General features: G+C 41.3%; 1 protein-coding gene across 1 annotated transcript; it reads right to left on the reverse strand.

The window, feature by feature from the left end:
- Positions 1-2688: 2688 nt before the first annotated feature.
- SLC35G1 (solute carrier family 35 member G1) lies at positions 2689-10916 on the reverse strand. Its single transcript, XM_073354937.1, has 3 exons — positions 10613-10916; positions 5091-5271; positions 2689-4486 (listed from the first exon to the last, which is right to left on the reverse strand). Exons 1-3 carry the CDS (start codon positions 10851-10853, stop codon positions 3727-3729), a joined length of 1182 nt encoding a protein of 393 aa, XP_073211038.1. The 5' UTR covers positions 10854-10916; the 3' UTR covers positions 2689-3726.
- Between the last annotated feature and the right edge of the window lie 1089 nt (positions 10917-12005).

Raw genomic sequence — 12005 nt, forward strand, 5'->3', positions numbered from 1 at the left:
TTCTTTAGGGCTTTTCAGAACCAAATAAACCCTGGACATGTTGACCTGCTGTACAGTCGCCATAAGACGACTTTTGGGCCACAAGCCTGGAGTATAATTCAGGCAAATAAGGCTCTAAGGTTGTAAAGTCCCACTGAAGTCATGGCAGCTGATTTCACTGGATTTTTGCCTACTAAAATAGCATATGTTCCGGTCAATGCACCAGTAAAAATTTAGTCTTTTGACCCTGCATTTTTGTGCAGGACAACATTTATAATGTTTTTTTATTTAGGAGCTACTGAAATCAGTGGTTACAAGTGTCCCATTGATTTTAATAGACCTTTTTATAATAAAAATTGTATGCAGTAATAGTGCATAATATTCCATAGAAAAAAATTCCTAAGAAATACAGTACATTTGTCCAATTTCATAAAAATGGTTTAAAAGACACTAAAAGATGTTAAACATTAATGCCATGTTTCTGATTTAGAGGTTGGAAAAATAGCACCTGAAATCCTGAGAAATTTGTTGCTCTATAATTCAAAAATGCCTTTCCAGAATAAGATTATTTTCTTGGGGTGGGGATGGGGGGTAGAGAGGGGAGGTGAAAGGAAAAAAAAAAAAGACTTGGGCCAGAAAAGTTACCTGACAACTCAATTTCAATCTGATATAGTTTTAAAATCTGCAATGTAAGCTCCTGAAAAGCAGATATTTGAATGCCCAGTATAACTTATTAAAAGAGAAGCATTTTCACCAGCTACTGCATTTTAAGGCAGTTATTTTAGCCATTTCATAACTATTTTCTTCAAAAATGTCCAAATTTAACTTTTTAGCTATAGTTTAAGAAAAAAAGCATCTGAAATTGGTTTCAAAAATTTTTGAGGTGCTTCAAAAACCATACAATACTTAAAATGATTTACACTACTAAAAATGAATCTGGAAAGACAAGTTGTAGATGCCTAAAATCATGCTTTATAAACAGAACAAATAAATATATCAGCATTGCTGTATATCACTATACTCAAGGTCTTCCTCTCCATATTGTTTGAGCAACCATCATCTAAAAAGTTTTTTAAATCCAAATGAAGGCATTGCCCTTTTTAAAGAGCAAAAAGTGTTATAAAAGAAATTTGCTTAACTCAATTTATAAAGAAAGTAACACAATATAAGCCGTATCTTGCAAGATAGTGAATGCCTGCAACTCCCACTGATTTCATTGGAAGATGCAGGTACCCAGATATTCAACACCTTGCATCATCAGGCCCTAAAACATCAACAAATTTGTAGTTCAAACAGACCACAAAACCAAGTTTATTGTTTTCCTTCTTTCTATACACGCAATATTGTGAGAAAGTTTGGGAATAATGAGTGTGAACGGTCATGGAGAACCCCAAAGAAATCACAGTTTTGGACAAAAAAAATCACTTTGCCAGTTTGCTAACAGATGTTTGTTTTAAAAAGGATTAATAAAAATTTCAGTTTTAAGACTGACTTGCTATATCTCATTTACCATAGACAGTAAATTACACTTAAGGTGAAGGTTTGAAGAAGAAAACTTGAGAAAAAGATTTGTTCCAAAGTTACTAAACCAATAAACTGTCTATTTCAGACCTGCATATTTTCTATACTTAAGTAAATATTCATATATAATAAGACAACAAAACCTCTCTTCAGTAATTCAGGCTACTAAATCATATGCATCAATTTATAATAATTCAGGGACAATGTAGGATTCAAACATTTTCAACATAATTTCTAAAAAAGACAACCCTCCATAATACTTATGACTCTGTATTGTTGAAACTGGATCATTGTTATATTTTCATATTTTTTATTAAGTTTCCTTAATTCCTTTCCCTAGAGTTTTGATCTTGACATCAACAAAAGCAGCCTCAAACCCACAGCATATATTCTGAGGCAATCTTACACAAATATGGCTCATTTTTTCTAGAAGCATCCTAAAGCACTTTACTAGTGTTATACATGCAGGAATCACTTCACCCAAACCACTGCAGAGTGGAGTGCAACAGTTTTAACAATTTATCTCATGAAAGTGATGGTACATGTATAAATATCTGTGCATCAAGATAAGACTATATCCATTATTTTATGTCAGTTTCCACACACAGGATGTATTCTTGGGTTACGACTATAAAAGATCTTCCTCTTTCAGGAAAGAAGAGGAAACAATGTAATTGCCTGAAAAACTCCACAGGGAACAGTGTAAAGGGTCTCAGCAAAGTAAAAATTAAATTAATCTTAAAACTCAATTGGACTGAGACCCACCAGTACATCACAATCCATTCTGGGAAACCACTATGTATTATAGTGAACTTCTTTTCCTGCCCATAAAACTGGGAAACTGGACTCTATATTGTAATATTACCGTAGTCATTGCTATCAAAACAGTCTTCAAACATTAAAAATGACATGTGAGGAGTGCAGGGTACATTTTGTACATTCTCCACTATGACGCTGGCTAACCAGTGCTGTTTGTGGAATCTCTAAATACCTTTCATTAGCTAGTGACAAGAAGAAAAGGGAGGTTTTACAATAAAACATTAAACATAACTGCAGCCAAGAAAAGTGCAACTTTTTTTTCCACAAAAATACTTTACACAAAGTATTAAACAAAATTGCTGAACAGCATTTTGAGTAATCTAAATTAAATACCTAAAAAAATACAAATAAAATATTTTTTGCATAGAATTAAGGATAGTGCAACACAGCATAACATTTTGTAGCATAAGAAATGGTCTACTCACAAAGGGCTATATTAACAACCATTTTCTTTAATCACTGAAATTGTAGCAACTAAAGAAGTAGTAAATCAATGTGACGTGGTCTATTGGGAAAGTCACTTTAAATTAAAAAAGTTAACTGACATAATGTTACATGTTAAGCCACTGAAAATAGTTTTCAGATTTACTTTGGCATTATCAGCCCTGCTCTCTTTTGATAATCAGAAAAACAAAAGAATTTTCAAAAATAATAATACAGAAGATTAAAGAGCATATGTTTATTTAGAACCCAATTAAGAAAAATCCCTACATATCCAGCTTCTGTTTTCTGCAGAGATTTTTGGAGGCTGCCACATGTATCAGCCTTGCATGCCTGTTGTACAGAAGCTGTATTATTTTGTTGTTTCTTTTTGCTGAATGGGGCCCTAACTGCTTGAAGTGTATTCATGAAACTATGTCACTGAGCACTTCTAAGATTAAAAATAGAAAATTTGAGTAGAGTTAAGAAAAAATAATTAGACTTCACTGCCTTGCTCCTATTCTATTCAGTTATACCTGTAGTAAGAGAATGCAAACTACTACCTTAGAATGGTAGACTAACTCCCACTTTAGAGATGGGTAAGTGACTATACAAGGTGTAAGAAATGGAGAATCAGGCCCAAAAATTTAAAGAAACAACACTAGTTTGTGGGAAAGAGAAAAAAAACTTCTGAATACAGTTACTGCCTGTTTAAGATAGCAATCAGGAAACAGAGACAGCAAGATCTGTGAAAATACACCAATGCCTTCCTCAGTATGACACTGAGTAGCACATGCTGAACCAGCTAGTTAAAACATCTGCTATGCTGCTTGAAAGTCAGCCGACTCCTCCTCTTGGGGACAATTTGGTAACAGAGAGTTAAATAAATGAAATATTTTAAATAAATAAAATATATCTTACTATAAAATATATTTTCCCAAGATTATGATGGTTATCTTTGTTTCTGTGATGAAAGTGTCTGACTTGCTAGATTTCATTTTCTTTAGCCTTTTTTGAATTCTGTTGCCACTTACGAATGGCTGTTCCAGAGCTACTGGCTACTACACAAAGGGCACCACCCACCGTCCACCAAGTTGGCAGATGATTGAGGAAAAGAATCTGTAAGATAAAAGCGAACACCACATCCATGGTTTTCATTATGGCAACAGGACCAGCCTTCTCTATCTGTAATGCTTTTGTGAGAAATATCTGACCCCCCAACCCCAACAGTCCAATTAATATTAGGAGAAATCTATCTGTACCACAATATGGTAAAGTCCATTCATCTATTACAAACAGTGCTACAATGCATACAATTAATCCAATTACTGCATAATACCAAATGGACAAAAAATAATGCACAGATTTTCCCATCTTTCTTAATATAACAAAAGTTGAAGCTGTTGATACTGCACTTATGACAGCAGCTATTGTTCCTTTAAGATGATTTGTATAGCTTCCTTCAATCCCTATAATATTGGATCCAAACAGAAAAGGCGGTCTTGCAATAAGAACCACTCCAGTGATCGTAAAGAGGGTAAAAAGAAGATCCCAAAGGCTGTATTTCTCCTTGAGAAATATCCAGGCTAACAATGATGTAAAAACTGGACTGCTGAAAGTTATAACAGTGGCATCAGCTAGAGGCATTACTTGGAAAGCATAGTAGAGAAGAATCATTGCACCAGAGCCAAGGAATCCTCGAAAGAAAAGAAAAACTCGTTTACCTTTTGGTCCCAAAAACCCTGTTCTGAAAATTAAAAAGAAAAACAAAGATATAATCACATTGATCTCATAGCCTGATGATTCATAATCAAACATTTAATTTCACTACATTCATACCCTCAAATGAGGGACTTTTTATCATGAAACTGTCAGAATACCTTAATTTGGCTCTCTGCAGAGATTTTTTTTTGGGATTACTGTAACACCCAGAAGCCTCCATCAGAATCAAGATCCCATTGTACTAGGTAGGCATTGTTGTACTGCTTGCAAAATAACTCCATAGAAAATATAAAGAGAAATCCTACTAATGACTTTCTATTTTTAAGGATAATATCTCAGAGTTTCAGTGACGTATTTTTGGAATAATCCCTTCTTCTACTGCTCAGAGGCTCAAAATATTTCAGAGATGTTTTCTGAATCTCAATGTCATTAAGAAAACAATGCTATTTATTTAGTGAGAAGTTACAAATGTTTCTTGAGACATTTCTCTTCTTCAATTAAATCCTGAATTAAAATAATACTTGCAGTCAGATTTACTTTCCAATTTCATTAATGATAGCTGTGGATATATTATTACCTACAGAACATTAGGTACCTCACAAGATTTTGTATTTAGACACAATACCTACTTGTAGTATATTAAACCAGGAAGAACAAATGCCATTTGGAAAACACATCGAAATGCACTGATTTCCACTGAATGTACATCTTCAATTTTTTTAAGAAACAAAGAAGCCACTGAGAAAAGGAAGGCAGACAATATAGTATAAAACAAGCCAAGTCCTGGGCAGGTGAATTTCTTCTTTGTTCCTGCAACAGATAATAAATTCCAGTTAGTAACTAACAGTAATTTACCTAATAGTAGGTTTTTCAGTTGTATTTGAAATTATGATTGTCCATACGATGTAGTTATATGGGGAGTCGGGGGAAGCAGCAAGGGGTGGGAAGGCAAAAGAAACAAGAGAAAACTACCACTTTTATTCATTGTAAGTACATTCCAAGCCCCTTATTAATATTTTCTTAGATCTCATGTATAGGAGGTGAAATTCAATACATAATGGCATTACACTCTTACAAATCACATTTTATTTGTCAGCTTAGGTGGTTTACATTTTTGGTTAATATCAAAATATTTGATTGTAATTTGAGAAATTCATTGCATCTGTGGTCCCCAAACTGTGGTGCAGACCCTTCTAGGAGGGTACGGGGGAACATTCAGGAGGGCATGGCAAGACCCAGGCCAGCCCCCACAGGGGGGTGGGGGAGAACCACCCTGCCCTGCTCTGCCCCCAGGCGCAGCCCCAGCCCGACCAGGACTCTGCTCCCAGCCCCGCCCCCACCTCAATCCCCAGCGTAGCTCCACTCCCAGCTCCGGCCCCAGCCCCACACCTCAGCCCCCAGCTGTGGCCCTGCTCCTGGCCCCCTTAACCCTTGTCGGGGTGGGTGGGGGGGAGTGAAGGGGGAGAGGCACCATGTGAAAAGTTTGGGGACCACTGGATTACATGCATCAGGTTTCTTTCTGACCACTGCTCTAGGTTTGAGGCTTAGAAAATATAACTGTGAAAGTGTACTGGCTCCTGCCAGGTCATGAAACACTGAACCTTAAGGCATATATGTCACCTTACTTCATTAAAATTCCAAAGACAAAAATCTTTGTTTAAAAAGCCAGTTAAGGTTGCTAAATGACAACAGTTACCTATCACACCATCTAAAAAACCTAAACACTTAAAATCAAGGAAATGATTCATTACGTATAACATGAATCTTACATCGTTTACATAAACAAGTACAAAGAAATGCATATTTCATCATAACACAACCCCCTTAAATCTATTCTATGGATTTCTGGAGTTTTGGGGGTTTACCAATATTTTCTTGTAACAGATACTAAAATGGAAATATTTTTAACTAAAATAATTTTAAATTTGGTCAAGTGTTCAATCATCATGGTCTTGTTAAACAGTCCTTGCATCTTTGCCAGTTCTATAGACACAGGAGTTTCATCCCTGAATTCATCTGATTCCATCTTCCAGTTTCCCCCCCATAAGAAGGTCCCTAACTCTGCTTCTTTGCTGGTCTTGAGGCTCCCTGATACTTCAGGCACCCTTCAGTGACATTTTCCTCCCTCTTCCTGGTCCCCCTCTATGTCCCCCAGTGATTCACAAAATGGCAAAAGGGGTGAAGATGAACTGCTGATGACCTGCAACATGCCTCCAGAGAAAACAAAATCTCTTTGCAAAATAAGATGAACACTCTACTCACTGAACCGTTAACTGAAGGAAAGTTAGAATCTCAAGGGTACAATATTAGCAAGGAGTTCTCATGTCATTAGAAGGGGGAAAATGATTGTACATATAAAAAAAGCATAATATTTTATGGTGACCCTAACTTGTATGCCACCACATAAAGATAATAAATGGAACAGCCACTCTCTAAAGCAGTTAGTTGTGATGAAAGATGGCTCCCCTTAGATAATGGGGGAGGCAGGGAGGCTGACAGATCTCACAGAGGGAGCACAAGGAATGACGTGACAGGACACAGCAGAAAGTTGCCTAGCAAGCAACCAAGAATCAAAATAGGGATTTGTTATATTTAATTAAGAAAGATTGTTCACAACCCACTTCGACCCTCCTTGGAATCACGACTCGAAGGTTAAGAAACTGCTCTATACCATCTAAAAGATGAGATTCCAGGCTGGCCTAATGTTTTATGACATTGGGTCCAGCTTTAACAGTTCTTAAGATAGCAGACATTAAAATCAGCTTGGAATGGAAGTGGGCTAGTGGGAACAGGGAAGGCAAATGATTACCAAAATGATGTCACTTTAAGGTTCAAAATCTCACACCACACTAGAGTGGGAAATTAATGACATTTCCAGTTGATTGCAACATTTGTTTTAGCTCTAGTAGCTCATAAGAAAGCAGTCCTTAAATCTGTCACTCATCTTCTATGCTATTCTGGCACTAGCCTAGAATTTTTAGCAATTGAAGACTAGTGTAAATTTTAATCCCTGAATACTATAATTGTCCCCATTGTGCAAGTAAGTCAGTCTCTTTTTCTCTCTCTCTCTCTCTCACACACACACACACTTTAAAATTATTGCCTGAGATATTACAGTAAGGAGACTCAGTGACCTACAGCTGAAAGAGGAGATCCAAACCCATGCTGGTCCAGGGAGGGAAGCACAAAAACAGAAAATCAAATTCATATTTCCTGCATGGTAGCCTGTTTGACTTCTACTATTTGTAGTAATCTACCAAAAAAATGGGACCCCTGAAGTGGATAGCGAATCAAATTAAAGCAAGAGCAAGAGCTCCCACATCTAGTATAAGCTTATGATTTGAAGAAAAAGAAAATTTTCTGAGAACTCTTAGCTTTAGTAATTTAGCCAGTGTACTATGCATGTCTGAAAAACGTACTCCTCCATTATGACCTAACACTGGACTGTCAGAAAAATAAAAAGATATCAGAGAACACTAGAACTGAAAACAGTGGTATCTCAGATTACCAAAGCAAGAATTTACAACATAAAACAGTGCTTCTCAATACACTACTACTGTACTAATACAATTAAATAAGACCCTCCCTCCCCACGAGAATTAAAGTTGCTCAAGTTTATTTTCTTTCAAAGAACATACCAAGAAGAAAGTACGGTAAAGCAACATTCCTACCCAACTCAATGGAAGTCTGCAAATATTAACCTTTATCACCATGACACTCAACCACTCCAACAAACATGCATTCAGTTCAAAAATATCATTGCCTAGCAGCTCAAAAAGCTCTGAGAACAGGGAAAAGAAAGCTTTAAATGACACCTGAGCTTTCGCTACTAGATGCGTAAACATTTAAACAGAGCAGGTGTTACAGCAGCTTCTTATAGTTTCCCTAGTTCCGTTTCCTAATCAGTTCCACTCTCCAGTCCCTTAGACAACCTCCACCCCTTGTTTTAAGCTCTAGACAGGTACCTCCTGACTCCTGCCCCACTCAGTTTTCTTCTTGTAAACTACGAGCATTTACATTTAACATGTCTAAGTTTCATATGTGTAATTGTTATACTTGCAAAATATATACAAATAAAAATGTTTAGTTTGCAAAACAAAATGGAGTGGGCAGCTGAGAGATGGCAAGAGAAGGTAAAGGACATTGACCAAGAATGCTCTCCAAGTCCAGAAGAAGAGCTCCTAACCTTCATGTCTTAGGATGCTCACAAGAGAGGAATTATCTGGCAGACCTCAGGAAAGCTGCAGGAATAAGTTTGTGTCTGTGGACTTCCCAAATTCCAGGAGACAAGCTCTGGACATGGACCCTTGTTTATAAGACAGCTCAGTCAGTGAGGAACCCATCTACAGTACTCACATGCTTAAAGTTAAAGCACTTGCATAAGTCTTTGCAGGATCATGGCTAGAGCCCCATGTTTTTCACAATTGCAAAATAAAATGAAAAACAAAAAATGTATAAAATTAAATGAAAAATTCCCCACATTGATGGCTCCTGCCCCACAGGGCTGGGCCCAACTCCCTGCTCTTGGCATGGGATTGCAGCACCACTCAGGTTTGGCCAGGCTGCCCTTTGACAATCATGATGGGGTGGAGGGTGGGGATTTGAGTGAGTGGCACTGTGACCCATGGGCAGACTGCAGTGCCCTCAGTGAGAAACTGGGTGAATCTGCAGAGCAGGGTAAGTAGTGCAGCATCTCCCATCCCCACAGGGGGTAGGACCCAGCCAACCCATACGAATTAAATGAAAAAGCACAAAAATATAAAAATATAAAAAAAACCCAAGAATTTCATGTGGCTCTAATAAAAATAACCAACTATAAAATATAAAAAATGACCTCAGACTATCAGAGAAAATAAAGTGAAGTAAAATATCTGTATTACCAATGAAGCCTCATAGTGGAGGCCTCATAAGTATGTGGATTTCCCCTCATATTTCTTCATTATAAGCAGAATACGGTTCAGAAAATATTGCTCACATGGCCAAAGTTCATTGTCCGTTATCTCTTAGTCATTTTCATTTACTCGGAACTGGCACACAAAGTTTACAATCCAAGAACAAATGCCCTCTGCACAGGTTTTCCCCACAAGATAAGCTCGAGGAAGCCAATCTCAGTGCTTGGTAAAAGAAAAGCAGAGACTTTGATGTAAGGGGTAAGGCAAGTTCAGTCTTGTTAAATAACCACTAAGCTAGGAACCAGGAACTTCAGGACTTTCTCAGTCTTCTGGACACTCACTCACGTGGCCTTGGGCAGGAGAGGTCACTGAAGCTTTGTGTCCACTTGTTTCCCAGTATGTAAAATAGACCGTGATATTTCTGTACCTCTGCAGAATGCTGTGCGGTCTTGTTGGGAGAGGATCCTAAAGCCCTTTAAACATGAAGTTATATAGTGCTAAGGATAGTTAGGATGGTGAATCCAAGCAATCTGGGCTTCACTTCTCTATACTTGTACCTTTAATGAATTAAGGTGGTTTTAACCTGGGGGGAATGGGACAAACAAAAGAGCATGAAGGGAACACAGTAGCAGCTGTGTTAGTCTGTATTCGCAAAAAGAACAGGCGTACTAGTGGCACCTTAGAGACTAACCAATTTCTTTGAGCATAAGCTTTCCTGAGCTACAGCTCACTTCATCAGAATGCATGAAAGCTCATGCTCAAATAAATTGGTTAGTCTCTGAGGTGCCACAAGTCCTCCTTTTCTTGAAGGGAACAGGAGACCGAGGGCAAAATGTCCAAACGCGGGTAGCTACGTGTCCTGATTCACACCCGCCGCGTGTCAGGGGGTTGTGGTTGCCCAACACCGTGGAAAGCCGACGTTAGGCCGCTGCCCAGCGCGCCAGCGGACGAGTGAGCTCTGAGCGCGCAGGGCTCGCTGGCCGTTAGCCCACGCGAAGGCGGGGGCAGACCGCGGCCATGCTGCCCCTCAGAGACCCGCACGGTCCCTGGAGACAGCGGATCGCGCCCCCATCTGCCTGGCGCCCTCAGGGGAGCGGCCCCAGGAGCACAGCTTGCGCCCAGTCACCGTGTTGGATGTACCCTGGTGCCCGCTTCCTCCGCCTGGCAGTGTCCCCCCGAGGGGCGGGGAGCCCACGCCGCAGGGCAGGGCAGGGCAGGCCACGGCTCCCCTCCCCCGCCGGCCGGGCTTCCCTCCTCACCGGGCGTCTTCCGTGCCCACGGGAGCCTGCAGCGCGGCCGGGATGAGCCTGAGCAGCAGCTACAGCCACCGCCTCCGGGCTCCTGGGCGCCCGCCGCCTCCATGGCGCCCGCCTGGCACGGGGGGTGCTGCCCCGCGCCCCCCGCATCCTCCTCCTCCTCCTCGCTCCGCGGCGGCGCCGGCTCCCGTCCTCCTACGGGGGGAGCCGCAGCAGCACCGCCGCTGCCCAGGTGCCGCACCATGGGGCCGGCTGGGAGCTCCTGCTGGCTCTGCACGCTGATGCCGGCCAGCCGGCTCGCACCCGGCTTCCTGCGCACGCGGTGGCCCCGCCCAGGTACCGCCCCCTGGGCTGGGGCTTGCTGCAGCCTGCGGAAGGCTTGTGTTTGCCCCAGCCCTGTCACGGCTTGAAGGGTCGGCCGCCGGCGCCCAGCCTCCAAAGGGCTCCCTCCCCGTCAGATACCTAACCCTCGCCTGGCCTCAGCCGGGGAGCGACCCCTGTCCCTTGGTATCCTAACTCCGCATCGCCGCTCCTCGCCGATCTCTCCCCCGGAGGCCGGGCCCCACAACTCGGGCTGCGCGGCAGAGGTTCCGCTGGCGGTAGTTAAAGTGGATTGAACAGGAGGGGGCGCGCTCTCCTCCCCAGCCACAGAAGGGAGGGAGCTGCCTGAGGAGGCAATGCCGCGCTTCCCCCGCTCTCCCTTAGGTTCACCCTGGTGTGCTGCTGCGGGTCTGTCAGCGCCTTGTGTGTGGGCTTCTGTTTAGCTGCATCCCTGCTGCTGCTGGCGCAGAGGCCTTAGCTGGCCGCTAGGGTGACCACGTCCATTTCAAGGACATAAAGCAAAACTTTGAAAAATGAGGCAAAGCTTATTTTTGAAAAAAGAAAAGGAGTACTTGTGGCACCTTAGAGACTAACCAATTTATTTGCGCATGAGCTTTCCTGAGCTACCGCTCCCTTCATCCGATGCATACCGTGGAAACTGCAGCAGACATTATATACACACAGAGATCATGAAACAATACCTCCTCCCACCCCACTGTCCTGCTGGTAATAGCATATCTAAAGTGATCATCAAGTTGGGCTTTTTCACCCTCCACCCCCGCACACACAAACTCACTCTCCTGCAGCGGCCCAGGCAGCAACATGACAGCTGAGAGTCTGCACAAACGTTTCATTGAGATAATAGTTTAGCTTTCACTTGGTCTTTCTCATTCTGCCATTGTCACTGTGCAAAATCTATCAGGGACCAACTAATCCAGTTTCTAGGTATTTGTGCTCCTAACTTCCATGGAAATCAATGGAAGTTAGAAGCCTAAATACCTTTGTGGATCTGGGCCTTTGAGACAGACCTTTTTTCGCTCTGTCCTCCCCCTTCTCCTTTTCCAAGAGCAATTCA

This window comes from Lepidochelys kempii, chromosome 7 (genome assembly GCF_965140285.1).
Source record: "Lepidochelys kempii isolate rLepKem1 chromosome 7, rLepKem1.hap1, whole genome shotgun sequence".
Taxonomy (NCBI): domain Eukaryota; kingdom Metazoa; phylum Chordata; order Testudines; family Cheloniidae; genus Lepidochelys; species Lepidochelys kempii.

Coding starts and splice junctions, on each gene's coding strand:
- SLC35G1 (XM_073354937.1), bottom strand. CDS start 10,853: ATGGTGCGGCACCTGGGCAGCGGCGGTGCTGCTGCGGCTCCCCCCGTA. Junction 5,272..10,612: donor GTGGGCACGGAAGACGCCCG/GTGAGGAGGGAA, acceptor TATCTGTTGCAG/GAACAAAGAAGAAATTCACC. Junction 4,487..5,090: donor CCTGGTTTAATATACTACAA/GTAGGTATTGTG, acceptor TTTAATTTTCAG/AACAGGGTTTTTGGGACCAA.